At 40.2% G+C, this 23734-nt stretch overlaps 1 protein-coding gene and 1 pseudogene across 6 annotated transcripts; both read left to right on the plus strand.

The window, feature by feature from the left end:
• Positions 1 to 92, plus strand: part of LOC122058012 — a 1007-nt pseudogene extending 915 nt beyond the window's left edge.
• Positions 93 to 599: 507 nt separating this feature from the next.
• LOC122058337 (pentatricopeptide repeat-containing protein At4g33990) lies at positions 600 to 23312 on the plus strand. Of its 6 annotated transcripts, none has more exons than XR_006133723.1 (5): positions 600 to 916; positions 2090 to 4643; positions 4747 to 4999; positions 11062 to 11295; positions 22954 to 23312. XR_006133723.1 is itself a non-coding variant. In XM_042620982.1 (2 exons), exon 2 carries the CDS (start codon positions 2106 to 2108, stop codon positions 4581 to 4583), a length of 2478 nt encoding a protein of 825 aa, XP_042476916.1. In that variant the 5' UTR covers positions 600 to 916; positions 2090 to 2105; the 3' UTR covers positions 4584 to 4745. The 6 variants fall into 6 exon arrangements, 1 of the variants encoding a protein (XP_042476916.1); XR_006133725.1 differs by lacking the exon at positions 11062 to 11295 and adding an exon at positions 21162 to 21275; XR_006133724.1 differs by lacking the exons at positions 11062 to 11295; positions 22954 to 23312 and adding exons at positions 18332 to 18452; positions 18540 to 18709.
• Positions 23313 to 23734: the final 422 nt, after the last annotated feature.

Raw genomic sequence — 23734 nt, forward strand, 5'->3', positions numbered from 1 at the left:
TTTTTTTTTTCTTTATTGGCTTTAATCTTTTTAAATGATTTTTTTTTTCTTTTGATTTTTAAAAGGGAAGTCGTTATATGAGAGTTCTTTAATTTGAGTTTAATATTTAGATAAGCAAGATGAGCGTAGATTAGTCATTTGAGTTGCATCTCTAACACTGTTAACACCACAGAGAACGAAAGTAATTTTAAACTCAATGAGGCAGGAAATGACATTGGTGCAAACTACAAGAGAAGGGAGTGTAGTTTTCTCTTAAAAATATATCGTTTTATAAGAGAAAAGAATGCTATCTGTTCGCATTCCCCATTGGCCACATTACCCAGATACAATCCATGATTTCAAAGGGTAGGAATGTCTTTTCATAGCCCCCGAAACTGGGGGATTGTGGAAAATGGTAACGTTCTTTCTCCTTTGCAAAGTCGCTCTCATTTCCTTCTGTTTTTTTTTCTGTGAAAAAACATTTTCCTTTTTCACAGTCCCCTCAGTAAACAAATTTCCTCTTCAGAATTACATAGATACAGACATACGGTGTAATACGTGATTTTTAAAAGTCAAAAGTATTATAGCCGGAGATAATATGTGTATAATACGTAAAGGAAAAAACAAATTAGTTAAACTCTATCGTACGAAGGAACCCGAAACCCCAAGCCTTCAGAATACCAAACCAGGATTTGAAAGTTCCAAGTTGGAACCCTAGCCCACCGTTGCTCCCTTCTTCTCCGTCTCCGGGGACCGGCGACCGGCTACCGGCGACTGGAGACTGGGGACTGTTGGAGACAGTTAATAGACTCAATACCTCTTTCTCCCTTCCTCTTCTCCGTTTCTCTTCCAATCAATTGCAGAAACCCGTATCGGCTATTGCAGCGGCGGGAGCATTGTTCCTTGATTGCATCGGCAGTCTGCGAATCTCTTTTCGGTAAGTACCTTCCTCTACTCCGGCGAGTCTCTGTTCCTTAATATATGTTCAAAATAAGCCTTGTTCTATCGTTATTGAAGTAGCTAGAGACCATATGATCAAGTAGTACTACACAAACAATAAACCTCCCCCATTACAGCCGCATGATGAATTGAAGAGTCAATATCAATATTTCTTCTCAATCCGAGGGGTCATCATAGCTTCTAATTTTCTTTTTTGTTTTTTCTTTTGGGGGGGGGGTGTTGGGTGATGATTCATTGTTGCTTTCATGTTTAGGAACCTTAACATTGCCGTCTGTCCACAAGCTTCTGCCCAATATAATGTATTATCTCTCCCATGGAATTGCTGTCATGGCGGACAAGGCTCTCCTCCTTCTGCACCATTAACTTAGCAATCTCCAAAGGACCAAACCCGGCCGTGGGTGCTTCATGGAGTTTTGTTTTTCCATGGAGACTTTTCGTCTTTAGGTTGGAAAGAGGAACAACAAAAAAGAACATTCAATGCCAAATACTCAGCTGGTGCGGAATTACTTCTGAAATATCATATATTTGTACTTCTGTATCCTTATACATCTGTTCTGTTACAAAATGACACTGCTTCTTTTTGTTAAATAACATATTTTTTTTACAAATTGACACTAACTCGTTATCCTTATATATCTGTTCTGTTACAAAATGACATTGCATCCTTCTACATCTGTTATGAAATAGCATTTATTGTATCCTTTTCATGAAATCATAGGAGCTTAGAATTTAGTTGCAAACAATCAGTTTTAGTTTAGAAATTTATTTGCAAACAATCAGTTTGGTTCATTCTTTATATCAGAATAAACCCAGTATTTGCTCCGTATTTTTATAGAGCAACTGTATTAAACATGTACCATATATTGCAGTACGTGCTTTATTGTACTGTACTTTTGAAAAGTATTATTGCTGTATAGTCTGTTTAAATTTCTGTATGTATCCGTTCTGTATTATTGCCGTTCCAGAACTTACTATGGGTAAGAGTACGCTTGAAGTAAACTGATATTGGGTTTGATTGGACAGCTCCTCCATGTTGTTGATAAAAAATTAGAGTTGCTTCTCATGTCTCAATCCTTTATTTTAACTCGAAGAAACTCAAAATCCTTGTATATAATCACTATCACTCTCACTCTCTGTCTGATGTGTGCAGAGTCTGATATTCATATATGGTTTTGAAACTCAGATTGATACGGCTATTGAATGCTAAGAGAATCTCAAATGTTCTGTTCTTGTTCCATCCCTGTTACCCATTGTCCTATGCAGCAGCACTCGCATCTCTGCAAGCTTCACCAGATAATGGGCTCGAGAACAAGACCAAAAACTTCAATTTCAATTCTCTATTCCTCTCCTGCACAAAAGTCCACCTCACCAAATGCCTCCACGCACTTCTTTTGGTTTCTGGGAATGCCCAAAACATCTTCTTTTCGACCAGGCTTGTCAACCTATATGCCAATGTTGGCGATATCGTATCTTCTGGCCTTTCCTTCAAACAGATTCATAAGAAAAATATCTTTTCCTGGAATTCGATGATCTCTAGTTATGTTCGTAATGGTTGTTTCCATGAAGCCCTGGACTGTTACTACCAGTTGCTCTCAACATCGAGTGTTCGACCTGATTTCTTTACTTTCCCTGTGGTGTTGAAGGCTTGTAATGATCTAGGTGATGGCAGGAAGATTCATTGTTGGGTTTTGAAATTGGGTTTTGACCCGGATGTCTTCGTGGCTGCTTCTTTGATTCACATGTATTCAAGGCTTGGGCTTGTGGGTGATGCCCATAGGGTGTTTGATAAAATGCATGTTCGAGATTTGGGGTCATGGAATGCAATGATTTCGGGATTTTGTCAAAATGGGAAGGCTGCAGAGGCGTTGGATGTGTTTGAGGATATGAGTTGGGAAGGAGTGAAGATGGATTCAGTTACCGTCTCGAGTGTTCTTCCTGTTTGTGCTCCTTTGGACAATCTTTTGATGGGAATGTTGATTCACGTGTATGTTATCAAGCATGGGTTGGATTTTGATGTGTTTGTGTCCAATGCTTTGATTAACATGTATGCCAAATTAGGCTGCTTGGGGTCTGCAAGTCGTATCTTTGATCAAATGTTGGTGAGAGATTTGGTATCATGGAACTCAATGATTGCGGCACATGAGCAGAACAATGACATAGTTATGGCTCTTGACCTTTTTGTTGAGATGAAGCAGAACAGTTTTCAACCCGATGTATTGACCCTTGTGAGCTTAGCATCCATAGTTGCTCAATCTGGGGATTGTCAAAACAGCAGGGCTGTACATGGTTTTATCATGAGGCGGGGTTGGCTTGCTGAAGATACTGTCATTGGCAATGCAATTGTTGATATGTATGCTAAATTGAGCAATATTGACTGTGCAAGAAAAGTCTTCGAAAGAATGCAGGTCAAAGATGTGATTTCGTGGAATACTTTAATCACAGGTTATACTCAAAATGGTCTTGCAAGTGAAGCTGTCGAGGTTTACCACTTGCTTGAAGGCTGCAGGGGAATACTACCAGACCAAGGAACATTGGTAAGCATTCTGCCAGCGTACTCCCACTTGGGAGCCTTGCAACATGGTATGAGAATCCATGGACGAGCAATTAAGACCGGCCTCCATATGGATGTTTTCGTGGGTACTTGTCTTATAGACATGTACTCCAAATGTGGGAGGTTAGATGATGCAATGCACTTATTCCTTGAAGTGCCTCAGAGGAGTTCGGTCCCATGGAATGCTATAATATCAAGTCACGGAATTCATGGACATGGTGAGAAAGCACTAATGCTTTTCCAGAAAATGCAAAATGAGGGGGTTAAGCCTGATCATGTCACCTTTGTATCTCTGTTGTCAGCCTGTAGTCATGCAGGCTTGGTTGACCAGGGACAATGGTGCTTTCAGTTGATGCAGAAGCGCTATGGGATTGTGCCTAGTTTGAAGCATTATGGGTGCATGGTGGACTTGCTTGGTCGAGCAGGGCAATTGGACTGTGCCTATGAGTTTATAAAGAACATTCCTGTTAAACCCGATGCTTCCATCTGGGGTGCTCTTCTTGGTGCTTGCAGGATTCATGGCAATGTTGAATTGGGGACCTTTGCTTCAGATCGCTTGTTTGAAGTGGATTCGGAGAATGTTGGCTACTATATTTTATTATCAAATATATATGCTAACATTGGGAAGTGGGAGGTGGTCGACAATGTAAGATCACTGGCCAAATCTAGAGGATTGAAGAAGACCCCTGGTTGGAGCTCAATTGAGCTGAAAAATAAAGTCAGTGTATTTTATACTGGGAATCGGTCTCACCCACAAATTGAGGAGATCTACAATGAGTTGGGGGTACTATTGGCTAAGATGAAGAGCCTTGGTTATGTGCCCGATTTTAGCTTCGTGTTACAGGATGTCGAGGAAGATGAGAAGGAGCATATCCTCATGAGTCATAGTGAGAGGCTGGCTATTGCATATGGGATTATTAACACCCCGCCCAATGCTCCTATTCAGATTTTCAAGAATTTGCGGGTTTGTGGGGATTGTCATAATGCTACCAAGCTCATATCAAGGATCACGGTGAGGGAGATTGTTGTGAGGGATTCAAATCGTTTCCATCATTTCAAGGATGGGAATTGTTCTTGTGGAGATTATTGGTGATGCTATTCTTCAATTATGCTGGAAAATTACAAGTTGATCATTGATGACATAATCAAAGAAGTAATTGAGTCGACTTTTTTCTGTATATTCTTTAGAGGAATTTGTTTCCTTGGGAATATTATTTCTTTCTTCTAATCTTAGTTTTTATTTTATTTTTGGATAGCTATCTGGAAATGGTTGGCTTGTTTTTTTTTCCTCTTGCTGCCAAGAGGAACAGTTTGGTGCTTTTCCCTTTGGAAGGATAAATGTGCCATCTGATGAGAAGGGAGGCATAGTGACCAAGTTTATCAGATACAGATCAAGGCATTGACTGCGCCGGGTATTGATTTTGAGGTTGCTGAGGTGATTATGATGCCATGGCATTTGGGTGTATCATTGTGGACTGGATAAAATGGGGTCTGTGTTCCCTGATTCTGGTAAGTTGCTTGCTAATGCACTGTGTTTCTTTATATCTCTTCTGGTTCTCTATCAGTTTGAGCATTTCCTAATTGTTAATATCAATATTTGGGAGAGACAAGGACCCATTTAGTTTGAGTCCTTGTCTTTGAAGTATTCGAAGACATTAAGTTAAGATCTTTAGATTTGTTATGTTTCATATTGAAGTACTGGACAGAAAGGGAAAGGAAGGAGTTAACACTATGGAATCATTTTGTTTATCCAGAATGAGGGTTCCATTATGGTATAGTTATACAATTCAGAGTTGAGACAAATAAAGAAAGACACTTTGACCTTTTCTTGTTATGTTTTTATTGGCACAAAAGATTGCATAACATTTTTCCCTTCACTTTTTAACCCTTCTTAGTGCCTGTAGTTCTTTCAGATTCAAGTTTAATTACTGATATTGATTGTTAGATAATGTAAACTATCCAAGTATAACTGTTCACAACTACTTCTCTGTGTATTTGTGGCGGCGTCTCTGGTTTCTTTGATGGAGAAGTGGATGAAAAACTTCGTAGTGATCTTGATTCTCCAAGGGTAATTTCTGCAAATTTAGCTCTATGGGCATGCCTAAATGTGAAGGAGGTTTGGGGATACGTCGGCTCAAAGATATAAACTTGGCTTTGTTATCAAAGTCATGTTGGACTTCAAGATGGATGAGACATCCTTTGGTTTGTTTATGCAAGGTTAATGTTATAATAATAAGTTTTATGGGTCTTAGGGAATGTGTCAATTACCAAACGGACCCTAAGGGGGTTGAATGGTCTTTGTAATTTTCTAGAATCTTCTCTCCATTGTTATAAATAAAGAGGGCTGGTGTCATATTAGACACAAGTCATTACCCCATTCAACATGGTATCAGAGCCTTAGGATCCGAAACCCTAAGGGCTCTCCCTCTTCTCCATTTCTTTGCCTCTTTCTCATTTCTCGCTTTCTCTCCCAGCGCCTCCTTCATTTGCGCCTCCCTCCATCTCTCTTCATCTGCTTCTCTCTCTTGGTGGGAGCTTTTTAAACCACAAAGAGGGTTTCTAGCCTCCTCCCATCCTTCCCCTGGGCTCTCAGACTCTCTTCTACAATGATCTGAGAGACCCAGAACCTTTTTTTTTCATCACTTTTTTAGGGATTTCTCCCTAAGAATGTTTTTTCATTGCTGAGATGCTATTTCCCCGCTCGATGCTCCGATCGTCTAGATGTTTATTGCGATTGGTGCCTCTTATCTTTGTGGTGGTATGTAATGACCACTTTTTCGTTTGAGGTCTCTGTTCTAGAGCTATCCCCAAAATCGTTTTCTCAAGATTTTCCCCTTTTATCGATTTTTGGGTTTTTTAGCTTTTTTTGGTTATTTTGGTGCTTTTTCTATCTCCGGATAGTGTCTCTTCTATTTGTACTGCCCCTTTGGGTTGCAACCATGTCTACCATTTCATCTACTTCTACTGGCGGAGACACCACGGCTCTTCCTACCTTTCCTCCTTGTGCTATCAAGCTTTGGCACAAACTACCTTATGTGGTCACGCTCGGTCTGCATCTCATCAAGTACCATGGCTATTATGGGTACCTCACTGGAACCACGAAGCGTCCGACCACTGGTACTGAGATTGACAAGTGGGAGTGTGCCAACTCTCTGGTTGTGGCCTTCCTTGTCAACTCTATGTTACCACAGTTTTCACATGGCTATCTCCTCCTTGACTTCGCTGCGAAGATTTGGAAGTCTATCCAGGATATCTATTCCCAAGCGGGGAATGATGCTCAGGTCTTTGAACTTTATCAAAAGGTTCGTGATCTAAGGTAGAGAGGGCTTGCTCTGTCACAATACTACTATGAGTTGTGGGAACTATGGACTGAGTTGGATTTCTATGAGTATACTCATTCCATCCCTAAAGATGTCACCAAGTTTTAGAAGCGAGAGGACAAGATCAGGGTCTATGACTTTTTGGCAGATATAAATATGGAGTTTGATCAATTGCAGTCCCAGGTTTTGAGTCGTGACCCCTTTCCTACCTTGGATCAAACCTATGCTATGATCCAACTTGAGGACAGTCGACGTACCACTATGCTTCCATAGCAAGCTGCCACTCCTACTTAGAGATCTACATTGTTTTTGGCACTCAATCCCTTGGTGCAACCCCAAAGTCTGGTGGCTTTACTAGGACTCAGTGAAATGCGATTATTGTGGGAAGGAGCATCACACCAAGGAGCATTGCTGGAAGCTTTATGGCCGTCCTGCTGATACATCTGGAAACGGGCGAGGGAAGGGTCGTGCCGGTATTTCTGGGTAGGCCAACTATACTAAGAGCCTTGACTTTGACTGCTCTTTAGCTCCTCAATAGCCTCGCTATCATCTGACGAGCTTACTGCCCTCCGGCGCCTCTTGACACGTCCCGACTCTCATACACCTGCCATTGTAAGCTCTCCTCATTCTACCCCTTCTGGGTTAGGTATCTCCTTTTGTGGCCATACTATGTCTGTCCCTTCTACCCCTTGGATTACAGACTCTTGGGCTTCTGATCATATGATTGGCCGCCTGTCTTTTTTTTTTCACAATACACTACTTGTCCTGGTAATGGTAAGGTCAAATTGGCTAATGGGACTTATTTCATTATTCTGGGGAAGGGCTCTGGTAGCTGTACCCCCTCTTTATCCCTTTCTACTGTATTGCATGTTCCTTCTTTTCCCACTAACCTTTTGTCCATTAGTAGTCTTACTTCTAGTCTTAATTGTGAAGTCACATTTTTCCCATCTCACTGTGTTTTTAAGATTTGGTGATAGGGGCAACGATTGGCTCTGGTAGGGTACGTAGTGGTCTGTATCTGCTTGATGACTCGACGTTGGTCTCTGGTCAGGCTCTTTAGACATTTACTCACCTCCCATCTCTGAGTTACTGCAGTGGCATCGTCGGTTGGGACATCCCCCTTGGGGAACTTTAGCTAGAGTTTTTTCTTTAAAAATGATAATTCGAGTCAGTATTTTTGTGAGGCATGTGTTTTGGCCAAACAAACTCGAATCACTTATTTTGTTTTTGGAAATAAAAGTACCACTCCTTTTTTATTGATACATTCTGATATTTGGGGTCCATCCAGCTATGTGTCTGTCAATGGTTATCGATGGTTTCTCTTTTATTGATTGTCATTCTCGGACTACTTGGGTTTATATGATGAGAATCAAGGGCGAGACCTTCTATTGCTTTCAATAGTTTCACCGCATGGTTCAGACTCAGTTCAGTGCTACCGTTAAGGTCCTTCGAAGCGACAATGGCAAGGAATTCTTTGAAGGATCCTTTCAAGCTTACCTTTCCGATCATGGGATGATTCATCAGACTAGTTGTGTGGATACTTCGGCTCAGAATGGGGTTACTGAGCGAAAGAATTGCCACCTTTGTGAGGTAGCACGTTCTCTGATGTTTGAGATGCATACTTGTCCCCAAAACTGGAGCGACATAATTCTTACTGCTGCCTTTCTTATCAACTGAATGCCTTCTTGGGTCCATACCTTCCGCTCCCCTCTGGATCTTCTCTAAGGTTCCACTGCTTTTCTTATTCATCCTAAGGTATTCGGTAGTGTTTGCTATGCTCGCGATCATCATCCTAATGGAAAGTTTGATCCTCGTGGTCTCCGATGCATTTTTCTGGGGTACGCTCCTACTCAGAAAGGCTATCGGTGTTTTCATCCTCCTACTCAGCATTGGTTTGTGACTATTGATGTTGTCTTTCACGAATCTGCATCATACTACACTGCGACACCTCTTCGGGGGGAGTCTCCTTCCATTGTGGAAGATGTGCCGCCGTCTCTCGAAATTGCTATCCCTGCTAGTATCCCGTTTCAGGGGGAGAGTGACACTCCTACTTCCCCTACTATGCCTAGGGCAGAGATACGTGTGTATAGTCGCAGAGAGCAGACTCAGACCACTACACATCTAGCATCTACCCTACCATACTAGTCGCCTCCTCTCGAGCCTGATCTTATCCCCTTGGACCCTGGTAATGCTCCTTCTTCTGTTGATCAGTCTCTTGAGTTGCCTATTACTGTTCGTAAAGGCATTAGGTTTTGTACTTTACATCCTATTGCTAAAACTGTTTCTTATGACTCACTCTCTTCTTCTTACTATAGTTTTGTGTCTTCTCTTTCCTCTGTGTCCATTCTTCATACTTTGCAGGAAGCGAGTGCAGACTCACAATGGAAGGCAGCTATGGTTGAAGAGATGTAGATTCTGAAGAAGAATGACACATGGGATCTGGAGTGTCTTCCCTCACAAAAGAAGGCAGTTGTGCGCAAGTGGATCTTTATGGTCAAACAGAAGGCTGATGGTACAGTGGATCGGTACAAGGCCAGACTTATTCCTAAAGGCTTCACACAGACTTATGGGATTGACTACTAGGTGACTTTTGCTCCAGTTGCTAAGATGAACACAATTCGTGTTATATTGGCTTGTGCCACCAACTTAGATTAGGATCTCCGGCAGTTAGATGTGAAGAATGCCTTCTTTCATGGGGAACTTGAGGAGGAAGTGTATATGGACATTCCTCCTGGGTTCACTTGCTCCAAAACCCAAGGGAAGGTATGCAAGCTGAAGCGTGCTTTGCATGGACTGAAGCAATCCCCTCGTGCTTGGTTCGGACGTTTCCATAAGGCTATGATTGTTACAGGTTACTCTCAAAGCAATGCCGACCACACTCTGTTCATCAAGAGATTTGGTGGGAAGATTGCTATCCTAATAGTCTATGTAGATGATATTGTTGTTACTGGCGATGATTTGGCAGAAATCTCTCGCCTCAAGAGATACTTGAGTGAAGAATTCGAGATCAAAGACCTAGGACAACTTTGTTACTTCCTCGGCATTGAAGTTGCCAGGTCTTCTTGTGGGATCTACTTGTCTCAGCGGAAGTATGTGCTTGATCTTCTCTCTGAGACAGGCATGTTGGGGTGTAAGTTGGCAGACACTCCTATTGAAGCTAATGGTCACCTGAGTAGCTAGGAAGGTGATCCAGTAGATAATGGGAGATATCAGAGATTAGTGGGGCGGTTGATCTCTCTCTCTCTTACATACCCTGGCATAGCACTTGCCGTCAGCCTGGTTAGTCAGTACATGTATGATCCCTCCTTGATTCACATGGAAGCTGTGCTATGTATTCTCCGGTACTTGAAATCTACCCCAGGATGTGGCATCCTTTTTTCTCCTCATGATCACCTTAGGGTGGAGGCCTTCACAGATGTGGATTGGGAAAGTTCCCCTGATGACTGCAGGTTTACTACTGGTTATTACACCTTTGTTGGTGATAACCTTGTTACATGGCGAAGCAAAAAGCAAGTCTTGGTTGCCCGTTCAAGTGTTGAAGCAGAGTTCCGTGCTATGGCACATGGCATTTGTGAGCTCCTATGGCTTCATGTTCTCACTGATTTAGTTGTTCTTGCTACCCTTCCTATGAAGCTCTTTTGTGACAGCAAATCTACCATTAGCATTGCTCACAACCCTGTCCAGCATGATCGAACCAAGCATATGGACATCGATCGACACTTCATCAAAGAGAAGCTGGATATTAGACTTATCACTGTGCCTTTTGTTCCCAGTAATGAACAACTGGCCGATGTATTTACTAAAGGTCTTAGTAGTAAGATGTTTCATCCTATTATCACAAGTTGGGCATATGTGATATCTATGCACCAACTTGAGGGGGATAATGGGTTTTATGGGTTTTAGGGGAAGTGTCAGTTACCAAACGGACCCTAAGGGGTTTAATGGTCCTTGTAATTCTTTAGAACCTTCTTTCCATTGTTATAAATAAAGAGGGTTGGTTTCATATTAGACGCAAGTCATTACCCCTTTCAACAGTTAAGTACTTGTCACATGAGGGGGATTTGAAGTCTAGTTCCAATTCATCCTCGATCTGGCCTGGTGTTCGAAAGGTGTAGAAGTTGGTGTCAGACAATGAGAGATGGGTTAGTGGGGATGGCTCTAATATCAGTTTTTGGAAAGAAAAATGGTTGAGTAGTTCTTTTATTGTGGAGCTTCTGTCCATTGATGATTCTTTAACTTCTTCCCTTTCAGTGAAGGTTGCGGATTTTATTGTTGATGGGGAGTGGAAAATTCTAGCGGTACAGTATGATATTTTGAAGAACATCTGTGCTTTGATCCCTGAGATTCCGCTGCCTTCTATGGCTTGTGAGGTCAAGCGAATTTGGTGCCCCTCTCAGGCAGGAAAGTTTTCTATTCAAGCTACTTGGGAGTGTGTTTGGTTGAAGCATCTCAAGGTCACATGGTCATCTTTGATTTGGCATAAAGGTTTGTCTAGTAGCAATCTTTATTTGGTCGGAGGTTGATTAATAATTACTTTCCTGCATATGCTAATGTAATTAAGAGGATGGTTCCTATTGTGTCAAGATGTAATCTGTGCTATCATGCGGTGGAATCTACAAATCATATTTTTTTCTTAGGCTTTATTTGTATTATGTATGGGAATAGTCTGGGCTGACCGCCGGTATACTATAAAAGCTAGCACTTGTCGTGTCTATCTCTCTCTTCCCCTCCTGTATGATGCCCCATCCTGTGCTCCCATTGCTGCTGCCCACTAGCTTACCACACGCACGCGATGTGCCTATCTCCATTATGTATTGTATGTTTATTCATAATCTCATCAAGTAGAAATAATTGTGCATTATTCTTAATACCTATTTTTATTTATATTTATAGATTAAAATGTGTAATCAGATACTATCAGATTCAAATTTGGATATCCTTAACACTTAGGCTTTATATGTATTATGTATGGGAATAGTCTGGGCAGACCGTTGGTATACTATAAAAGCTAGCACTTGTCGTGTCTATCTCTCTCTTCGCCTCTTTGAAATGACTCCTCTTCCCCTCCTATATGATGCCACATGCCGTGCCCCCATTGGTGCTGCCCGCTAGCTTACCATACCCGTGCGATGTGCCTATCCCTCTCCATTATTTATTTTATGTTTATTCATAATCTCATCACGTAGAAATAATTGTGCATTATTTTTAATACTATTTTTATTTATATTTATAGATTAAAATGTTTAATCAGATACTATCAGATTCAAATTTGGATATCCGAATCCTTAAGGTATAAGAGTTTAAATACTTATCCCTCTAAAAAATGACTCCTTGTGGTTTGCCCCCTCTCCCTGGATGCCTTCTGGGTTTGGCGTAACATCCTTAGCAGTAGGCCCATTGCCATCTGAGCCAGCACCTCATCCATTGGAAATGGATCCTCGACTTATCTCTTGCTTGACCACTGGCACCCTGCAGGGATTCTCCTTTCTATTGTTACCCCTAAAGCCACCTACTTTTTGGGTTTGAGCAGGAATGCCTTTGTTGCCTCCATTATCTCTAATGGAATCTGGTCTCCCCCTTTTTCCCCTCCCTCCCTCGCTGATCTTTGGTCCTCACCCGGGGAAGAGAGGATAAAATATCCTGGCTCTCTTCTCGTTCTGGCTTGTTTAGCTCCGCCCCGGCTCGGGATTTAATTTGGTCCAAAGGTCCTATTCGTTGGAGAAACATCATCTGGTTTAAAGGCCACATTCCACTTCATAGCTTCACAGCCTAGCAGGCCATCTCCAACTGCCTCCCTACGCAGTCTTTCCTTCTCTACCAGCATATTCAGGTCCCCTCCTCTTGTCTATACTGGAACGCCACTAAAGATGCTGGCCATCTCTTTTTCTCTTGCCCCTTCTCCTCCACAGTTTGGAAAAAGGTCCTCAGTCTGTGGCTTGCTAGAAGAAGAATCCTTCCCTTGAGTCGTGAATGGATTTGGATTGACATGATTTTTGCTGGCTCTATTATCTGTGACACCATTGGAAAGCTTGCCTTCTGTGCCACCATAAATCACCTTTGGATGGAACAGAATATACGTAGATGGATTAACAACTCTAGATCATTTGATAAGATTTGGAAGGCCACTTGCTTTGATGTCACCGACAAAATCCAAAGCCTCGGCGTGGTACTGTTAGAAGCTCCCCAGGGAACAAGCTTATTGTTTTCTCTTAGGGTCTCCCTCCTTCCATTTTGTCAGTCCCCCCTCGTGATGTTCCTTGTAGGCTTTGCTTGTTTCTAGCCCTCTTTTTCTAGGGTTTATGCCCTTTGGGCTTTGCTTCTCCCCCCTTTTTTATACTCTTTCTTCTACTTGGTAATGAATTATTTATTCATCAGAAAAAAAAAAAGATTTCAAAAATTGAAATATTGTCGGATATCGGATCGAATTCGGATAGTGGATACTTGCGAACCTGCTAATGGCTACCTCTCGCTAATGTTCATCGGCACTCCATCCCCTCCCCCACTTTAGGCAACGGTGACCTAAGGCATAACCAAGCCAGGCATTTATACCTTGACCCTCCCCTTCTCATCTCTCTCTCCCTCAATCCTTCTTTCTCCTGCTTCTCTCTCTCTCTCTCTCTCTCTCTCTCTCTCTCTCTCTGCCTACTCTGATTCTCTCACGAGTTTCTCCCCTCTCCCAGCATCTATTTCCCCTTAAGTTTCTTATATCTCCCAGCTCCGATTTTCCCCCCTTTCTCAAGTAAGAAAATGACCCCATTCCAATTTTGTCTCTGTTTTTTCCCGCCCTCCAGGATTGGCTCTCCTCTCCCACCTCCAATTTTCTCTCCTCCCCTGAGTTTCTCTCCGGTTCTTACGAGTGAGTTAAAAAAAAAAAAAAAAAAAGACCATCTTGCTACTAACCTGCTACATCTGTTTGTTTGGGCACCCCACAATTTTCTCCCTACAGTTCCTCTGTGCTCGCAGTTGCTATTCATTACCCTCCTTCAAACTCCTTCTCTGTCCTTGGCCCCCTTTCACACCACTATCCCTACACCTCCATCGAATCCACCTCCCCACAAACTGATTTACTGTACCCTCTCTTGATTCCTTTCCCTTGATTCTCCTTGATCTTAACTCGAGCCTACCAAGGATTACACTGTTCACTCCCGCTTCCATGACATTAACCTTGCTTCCATCCCCATCCCTACAATCAACCTTCCCACTTGCCTGGTTAGTGTTGCACCCCAATGCCGCTTCACCGCTGTGTGACACAACCTTGGGCGCAGCCTACATCGTGTTGGATTTTTCAGTAGAGTTTCTACTTGACCAGCCTCATTACGAGCTCAGAGTATATGTGTCGTAAGGGATTCCCCCTCACTCTCTCCTTTTTCCATTGACATTGTATGCTTATATATTTACTTTTGGATTATTGGCTGTCATCTTCTGTATGCTTTTGCTAAATGCTCATCTGTTTACTTATGGACTTATCTGTCGCATTATCTTGCTTTGTTTGATCTGCTGTGTCTGGTTTTTTTTTTTTTTTTTTTTTTTTTTTTTTTTTTAATGTATTCCATTTGTGCTATCTGCGTCTCTTACAACTGTTATTCGAGTTATTTGGGGAGAGGCGATGGGAGTTTTATTTCTTTTGTTATTAGTCTCGTTCTCTTTTTACGTATATTGGATATTGAGATTTACTAGCTTTCCATATTGTCTTGCATACGGTATATAGTGGTTTTGGTTTGATGTATGTGTTGTATAGAATCTTGCAATATCATACGCTGTATCCTAGGTTATGTCATTGCTTTCCCTTTATATGTTGAGAGTCCTTGTTTAATGTGCTGGGAGCCATTTCTCTATACTTGTGTCCTTTTGTTTTTCTTTCCTTAGAGATTTACTTTTAGTGTGTCAGGTAGGCAACCGACATTTTATTATATCCAACCGATCCACCCTTTGCATGGATCACCATATTTTCGAATCACATTTCATTATCTTTCTTTCTTTGTTCTATGTCCTTTTATCTTGTTGCCAGGGCAACCCATGCAAATGAAGCACGATAAAGATTCACTTTGCAGCACATACAGGGGCAAGTAAAGAATGTTGGCCATAAATGGAGAATTCGATGTGCTTCCTGGAACATTGGTTCATTGACAGGCAAGAGTTTGGAGTTGATAGATGTTATCGAGGAGGAGGAGGATTAACATTGCAGGTATCCAAGAGACTAGATGGAAAGGTAATAAAGCTAAGATGTTGGATAACTTGAAACTATGTTATTTGGGTGACCAAAGTGGTAGGGGTGGAGTTGGCATAGTCATGGATAAAGACCTAAAGAATGATAGGGTGGATGTTAAAAGGGTGGGAGATAGGATTTCGGTTGGTGTTAGATAAAGAGGTGGTCAAAATTATTAATGTTTATGCAACCCAAGCTGTTTGCTCAAAGGGCAAAGATGAATTTGGATAGGGTGTATCTAAAAAAGAATGATATATGGGAACTTGTCACTCTTCCTCCTGGAAAGAGACCAGTTGTGTGTAAATGGATGTTCGTGGTGAAGAAAAAATTGGATGGTTAGTGGACAAGTACAAAGTTAGGCTGGTGGCTAAAAGGTTCACTTAGACATATGGAATCGACTACCAGGAGACATTTGCTCCGGTTGCTAAGCAGGCTTTTGGGCGAGTTTTTCTCTTATGTGCTGTAAATTAGGGATGGGATCTCTAACCACTTGATGTTAAAAATGTTTTCCTCCATGGATGGCTTTATAAGGAACTGTACGTGGATATTCCACCAGGATTCTCTAGTGAGGGAACTCAGGGCAACGTCTACAAATTGAAGCATGCTCACTATGGGTTGAAACAGTCATCTCAGGCATGGTTTGGAAGGTTTCACAAGGCAATGATGTCTGTGGGGGGCACAAGCAGAGTAATACTAACTACATATTGTTCATAAAAAGGTTTTCTGATAGAGTTACTATGCTCATTGTCTATATGATGACATTGTGGTAACACGAATGCAAGTGTTGAGATTGGTCCCCTCAAAAGCTTTATTGTTCAAGAGTTTTGAGATAAAAATCTTGGAAAACTAAATTACTTTCTTGGGATTGAAGTTGCTCGGTCCTCTAAAGGCATCTTTCTTTCTCAGATGAAGTACATTCTTGATCTGTTATCTGAAGTTGGATTTTTGGGTTGTCATCCTTCTGATACTCCTGTGGAAGCTAATACTCGGTTCAATGAAAAGGAGGGTGAACTAGTGGACAAAGGTTGTTATCAACAGTTGGTTGTAAAGCTGATCTCTCTCTGACACATTGCCTGATATTGTTGTGGCTGTTAGCTTGGTAAGTCAGTTTATGTATGATCCCTATTCCTCCCCCACATGGAGGCAGTTACATGTAACTTGAGGTACTTAAAATCAGCTCTAGGAAAAAGGGATCATTTTATCTCCTCATAATCATTTCAAAGTTAAAGCCTACATAGATGCTAATTGGGCTGGTTCACCTAACAAAAAAGTTCATCTCAGGTTATTATACCTTTGTGGATGGGAATCTTGTCACCTAACGTAGCAAGAAGTAAAATGTGGTGACTAGGTTAAGTGCTGAAGTAAAGTTTTGTGCTATGGCACAAGAGATTTGTGAGTTGTGGTTTCGCACTTTGTTAAATGATATTGGTGTACATGTTTATCTTCCTATGGTGCTCCATTGTGATGACAAGGATGCTATCAGTTTTGCTCATAATCTAGTACAACATGATCGTACCAAACTGGTGGAGATTGACAAATACTTCATCAAAGAGAAGTTGGATGTTGGTTTGATTTGTATTCCCTTTATGAAGTCTGGTGATCAATTAGCTGATGTGTTCACTAAAGGGTTAGTCAGGAAAGTGTTTCATCCTTGTTTAGTCAACTTGGGAATGTGTGATAACTATGTGCCAACTTGAGGGGGGAGTATTAGAATATGTATTTAAGTGCCGTAGGGGCACATTAGTCCTTTCCCCCCTTCACTGACCTTATTTTGTGTGGGGCGGCTAGATGGGGGGGCATACTTGTAATTTTTTTATATTTTTTTGCTTATTATAAATAAAGGGCTTGTGTGACCAGTTAGATTATTCAAGCATTCTCCCCATTCATGTTGTTAACATGATTGGTGATTGATGTGTTGATCGTGGAGCATAGTTGTCATGGCGTCGCCAAGGCTGCGATTTGGCGCCCTGGCGGAAAAAGAAGTTTATGGCAGTACTACGATTTACGTGACTCATAAATGGCTGCCGCTATTGGCTGATAGGCGTCGCCATGGCACTGCCATGGACACCAAGTCATGCCTGATTCACTAGGCGGTCGTTTTTTGTAAAATGCAGGGTGATTTTGATAGGGCTATGTTGATTTTTGATTATTTGATGTTGCTTAATGTTAGTTTTATATGTTATAGGGTATATATTATAGGCATGTAGCATGCTAAATAACTTTAGAAAATAGGGGAAATAAAAAAGTAGCATACTAAATAACTTTAAAAAATAGGAAAAATAAAAAATGACATATAGGCGATTTGACTGCCATGGCAACATCATAACGGGAAATTCATCGCCAAATCGATTAGCCACCCCTCCACCGCCTTGGATCGATTTGACACCTTGACAACTATGTCGTGGAGGACACACCTTGTCTGATAGGTATTTACAGGTTGAAGACAAAGAAGGCTATTTGGTTACACTATTGATTGTTATTTCTTTTCTTCTTTTTTTTTTTTTTTATTATTGAATGCAAGTCTATTCTTGATTTGTGTAGACTTGATGTTTTTAGGTTTTCATTATAAGCATTGTTGTGTGGGTGCATGGCAAGCGTAGTTGGGATTGGAGCTCCAAACACGATAAGCGTTGTGTTGAATCTTGTAAGGGGGTCGGTGTTCTCATGTAGTGGGTGCTACACAAATTAGGGGCTAGTGCTCCTTTGTGGTGGGTACGATACAAATTTGGGTTGGTGCTCTTGACCGTGGGTGCGATCGTAAGAATTGTATTATGCATTATACTGAGGCTTGATTTAGGTTGTAGCTCAGGTCATTTGCACTGTGGCGTTAGGCATACTGCTGAATCATGTATTGCCTTGTGTTGTGGTTTGTGTTTGGCATCCAGGTATTTGCAGACAAGTTTGCACATGAGGCAACTTTGTCAGGAATTGATTTTAGGCATCATTGATTCACCGTCCCCTCTCAGTGATAAATTGGGTATAACAATCTCAATATTATCTCTTATATCCATCTCTATAGGTGGTTTTTTAGTAGATTTGGGGACTTGTTAATTTGTTATGCTTGGTCAATGGGTTATCTTATCCCCATCCAACTGCTATTTTTATTATTTATTGGCAATCAAATACTATAAATAGTTGTAAAAGCCGTTGGCCTGTCCAAACAATTTGAAGTTTGAAGTACTACATTTCCTGAATTTCTTGAACAGAAATTTATGTTGTTCTGAATACCCTATTTTGAGAAATCAAATTTCTCCTTTGGTTGGACTGTTGTACACATAGTTGTCAAGGCCTTGACGTCTAGGCGTTTTTTTTTAGGGCCTAAGTGAAGGATGTCATTTTGCATGTTGGAAAGGTGGGTGCCTTAGTTGATAAGGCATCTGGAAGGCATCGCATTGGGCATCGCATTGGGCGCCTTTTAAAGAAAGGCGTACGCCTTGTGAGTGCTTTTTTTCTTTTTTCTTAAACATGTAATTATTTTGTTTGGCATATCCCAATTCTAATATTCTTAGTTGGTGAAGTGCAGGTTTTAAAAAGGGGGTGAGATGCATGGCATCAGTTAACTCTTTAAGTGAACCCAAAAAAGAAAAAGAAAAAGAAAAGAAAAAAAAAAGGGGAGATATAACGTGAAAGAAGGCAGCAACAACACTCGATCTCTCAATTCTCTCCAACTCTCATCTGAATCTGAATCTCACGGTAGGGAGATATAACGTGAAAGAAGGCAGCAACAACACTCGATCTCTCAATTCTCTCCAACTCTCATCTGAATCTGAATCTCACGGTAGGGCGTAAGGTGTAGGAGAGATTTTTGCTGGAGTGGAGCAGGTTGACGCAGCTGCTGAAGGAATCTCTGATCTCTCATGGTTTCAGGTATGTAGTACGTATATGTTTTTTTCTTTTTCTCCTTCCTTCTGCAGTTCTGCTGCTGCTTCTTCTTCGTCTGCATTCTGCAGTGCTGTAGTACTGCAATTCTTCTCTTTTTTTTTTTTGCCACTTCTTTGTTCTTCATCTTCGTCTGCAATGCTTCTTCTCTGTTTTTTTTTTGCCACTTCTTGTTACTTAGTGCTGTTGCTACTGTAGTCTGTAGAGGCCAGAGGGGTTTTTTTTTTGCCACTTCTTGTTACTTAGTGCTGTTGCTTTGTTGTCTGTAGAGGCTAGAGGGCCATTTTTTTTTATTACTTAGTTTCTCTTGTTGCTGATCCTTATGCTTGTGTAATTTATTCAAGTAGATATGGATACTAGTGGCAGTGGAGGACCTCCTGCTAGCATTGGAGCATCAACATGTGATCCAAGCAAAGGTCCAACTAGTAAGGCCAAATCAAAAGACCCCGGGTGGAAGTACGAATATTGGCCAGATCTTAAAGAGAAGAACTTATTGCAATGTTCACTTTGTGGGAAAAAGATGCCAAAGGAGCGATCAAAAGGCTTAAGCAACATTTAATTGGTGCGTATGTTGATATATCAAAGTGCTAAAAACAACTGTAGCAATCGCTAGAGAGATGCATGAAGCTATCATATGTAACTAAAAGAGGAAGCCAAATTTCTTTGATGAGGATTATACAGTTGATCATCACCAGGGAGAGTTGTCTGTGGAGATAGAAAGTGGAGGGGAGTTGTAGTTTGGTGCACTAAGGCCTTCAATTAGAGATTCCTGAAATTCTGCAAGAATTAACCTTGTGCCATGCTCTAGCACAACTTCCAAAAGGAATAGAGCTACTGTTATTACACCAACCGCAGTAAAGGGTCCAATAGATTCTTATCTTCGGTGGATTCCTGAAGAAATAGTTGGTGAGAGGAGGTCTAAAGGTTCTACCCAGACAACAATAGAGAGCAGCTTAAGATCAAATGCAGACGTAAAAAAAAAAACTAATTCTTATGTTGCAAAATGGTTTTATGAAGTTGGCATCCCATTCAATATAATCAAGTTAAGATGCTTTAAGGAGATGGTTGAAGCCATTGCGCAGTTTGGATTAGGATATAAGCACCCTTATCATGAGTTGAGAGTGACCTTGTTACATGATGAAAAAATAACGATTGAATGTATAAAAAAGAAATATGATGATTACTGGAAAAAATACGGTTACACTCTCATGTCTGATGGGTGGATTTACAGAAGAGGACACTTGATTAATTTCCTCGTCAATTGTCTATTGAGACTTATTTTATGGGCTCTATGGATATATCTAGTGAGTCTCAATAAACAGACATGTTATTTCAGATGCTTGATAGCAAAATTGAAGAAATTGGGGAGGATAATGTAGTACAAGTAGTTACAAACAATGCATTTAATTATGTTGCAGCTGGTAGAATGTTGATGCAAAAACAGAGTAAACTTTATTGGACTTCTTGTGCAGCTCATTGTTTGGACCTCATGTTAAGAGGATATTAGCAAGTTGAAAGCTTATAAAAGAACAATAGAGTAAGAAAAAACAATGACGCATTTTATTTACATACATTACAAACTTGATGCTTTAAGGAAAAAAAAAAAAGCGGATGGATTTGGTGAGATCTGGAGTTACAAGTTTTTCTACCTCATTCTTGACACTATAGAGTCTGTACAAGCACAAGGATGCTTTGAAGCAATTATTTGTTTCTGATGATTGGAGTAGTTTTAAATTGTCCAAGACAAAGGCAAGCAAGAGAGTATTGGATACAATACTTGCACAAACATTTTGAAACATTTTACTAGATTGCCTAATAGCATCCCAACCAATTTTAGTTGTCTTAAGGATAAAAGTAAAATTTACCAACAAAGAATGGTCATGGAAAAATGTGTTAGCAATTGTTGATGATCGTTGGGAGTGCCAAATGGATCAACCTTTATATGCTGATGGCTTCTACCTAAATGCTAGCAAATATTTTGACTACATCAGTGATGAGAGACTTCTTTTTAAAATATCGTGTAAAATACAAGATGCATTCATGTTAGTGATTGAAAGAATTGTGCCCAAGTTAGCTCTGCAAGACAAGATCACACGTGAGTCTCAAATATACAGAAAATGTGATGATAGTTTTTCTATGATTTTGGCTATTAAACAACGGACAGCCACTGAAGGATCTATATTTAACAATATCTGTATCTAATTTTCTTTTTTAAAATTTAATGAGTATTTAACAATATCTGTATCTAATTTTTTCTTATATATAGTCTCTTGGTGGGAAACACATGGATCTTCGGCCTTTACACTTCAAGGATATGCAATTCGCATACTAGGCCTTTGTTGCTCTGCTTTCGGTTCGCAACTGGAGCACATTTGATTTTGTAAGTATATTTTAAATATTAGTTTGTAATTATATTTTTTACATCTATTTCTTAACTAAAATGAAGAGGTATTTATGGATTCAAATTCACACTAAGAAGAGGAATAGACTAGAACATCAACGCTTGAATGATCTAGTCTATATCCAATATAATTGTTGGCTTCATTCAAGGTTCCAAGAAAGATGGGAAAAGGGAAACAATTATGATCCATTAATTTTTGATGAAATGAATTAGAGTAGTGAATGGATAACATGGGAGCAAAAAGATGGAGGTTTAGTCCATCCTTGAGACAATCTCACATTGGGAGATGTTGATAGAGCAATTGGTGCATCTACATCGGTTGGGGGCCGTAATTTACCTAGGAGGGCTCAAGGATCAACAAGTTCAACCAATGTTTGTTACATGTCGTGTTAAGGGGAGGGCCACTGTTGAAGAATCGTCAGATGATGAAGTTGAAGAAGAGATCCAAGATGTTGTGCGTGATGATGAAGATATTGATGAAGAATTTGGTGATAGGCCAATTGATTCTATGGGGCAGCAACAATAGGAGGGAGAAGAAGTAGATGTTGATTTGTTAGCTTGATTATGGTTAAACAAGAACAAAATTTAGCTTGATGGTCTATTTTGTTGTTTTAAAAGTTAAACTTTAAAGCTTACTAAAGTTTAGCATTTTGGTTTATTTTTATGTTTTTCAATTTCCATTAGGTGTTTTTAATTCTCCCCAGGTGGGATTCGAACCCACGACCTATCACCTATCATGATACATGTATATTGAGGAACAATGGGATTGTTGCTTAGTGCCTTAGTGTCACTAACTTATACTATATGTATTGATTGACAAGGGGTTAAAAATTAAAGTATCATGGTTTATGATGGACTTTGTGGAACTTGTTTTGAGCATCATAGAGGTAAGTAGATCTAACTACATACTTAAATAGTTAAATATTGTATTCTTTATAATTCTGCATTAGGAATTATATGTTATTAAGCCTTTTATTTTATTTATAGGTTTTTTCTTTTTTATGAATATTTTGTTCATTTTTTGTTGTGTTTTCTCATGTTAGAAAATATATATATCATTTTGCAATTTGCATTGATATGACTTTCATGTTGAATGTTGATTCTTGTCTTTTGATGTTTGCTTATAGTGTGAATTTTTTTCCCATGATGTTGCTTAAAGTAGTGCTTCTTGTATTTTGATATGGCTTAAAGTGTTGATTTTTTATAAGCAATTTAAAATAGTTATATCATTGTTATACTAGATATAATAGATATATTAAAAAAATATTAGCATCTTTTTTGACGCCTTATTCGCATTAAGGCGGGCGCCGTGTCGCCTAAGTGCTTAGACAGCCTTCCAACATCTTGGTTCACCTTGGCGCCGTGACAACTATGGTTGTACCCTGTTTCTGATCTTGATCAAACTAATCTCCCACTGGATTTCTCTGGTTTTTAAATTAGTCTACATTTGAAATCTTTGACTCAAGGCCAAGAGGTACTCATTGAAAGGTCCATAGCCCCTAATATTCTTGGCACTACATCTTCTATTGGATCAAGTGTTAGAAAACCTAGGTTGTAAAATGATTTGGATTGCTTAATGTGGAATTTAGTTAGAGCATATTGGGCTTCATATATTTTTACTGATATAGCTTTTCTTGTCTTTTCATGTGCATTACAGATACACTGCCGGAACTGGTGAAAATTTGGGAGGTGGAAGCCAGAGAAGATACAAAGCTAAATGAGTTTCGAGAGGTGGTGCTGCAATTGGCTGCTGCATTGAATGCTGATCATAGGGAAGACATTTTCCTACACAAGCTTGTACAGATCAGGACAATTGGAGAAGCTGTTGATTATGGTGAGAATGCCTTACAGAAATTTCATGTATGAGTTGGAGATTGTTATGTGGACTCCATGTCTCCGCTTGCTCAACAGCCTTGTAAGACCATTGTTCACAAGATGTTTATTTTCCAGTTACACTGACACAAATCCAATTGGAGATTATCTATTCTTTGCATTTTGATTAAACATTAGATTCAACGGCTGGGCCACAAGTCTCATGATTGAATGATGAAAACGGTCGTACTTTCATGGCATGGAAATGGATTTTGCTACACTACTATGGTAAAGGCTCCTTATCGCTGATCAGGTTGCTTATTTCCATGATATGCTGCATTGATTGTTGGGGGCAGGGGAGGGCAGGGGAGGGGGGTGGGGGTGGTGGAGTGGAAAGGTATATACTTTCAAGCCTCCTCATAATTCACAAGTTCAGGCTAAAATTGGGATTTTGTTAAATTGTTATCTGTAAATCGTCTATTTGTTTCCCAAAAAAGGTTCATTTATTTTCATTTTTGTAGAACCCAAGGATTTTGGAATGTAACCGAACACAGCATAGGTGTGGATTTGGTGGAGCAATAAGCCAAATCACCAATTTGCCAAAGTACCCAGAATTCTTCAAATTT

Source organism: Macadamia integrifolia, chromosome 12 (genome assembly GCF_013358625.1).
Source record: "Macadamia integrifolia cultivar HAES 741 chromosome 12, SCU_Mint_v3, whole genome shotgun sequence".
NCBI classification, from domain to species: Eukaryota; Viridiplantae; Streptophyta; class Magnoliopsida; order Proteales; family Proteaceae; genus Macadamia; species Macadamia integrifolia.

Excerpts from the sequence above, each read along its gene's own strand:
- LOC122058337 (XM_042620982.1), top strand. The coding sequence starts at position 2,106 with ATGGTTTTGAAACTCAGATTGATACGGCTATTGAATGCTAAGAGAATC.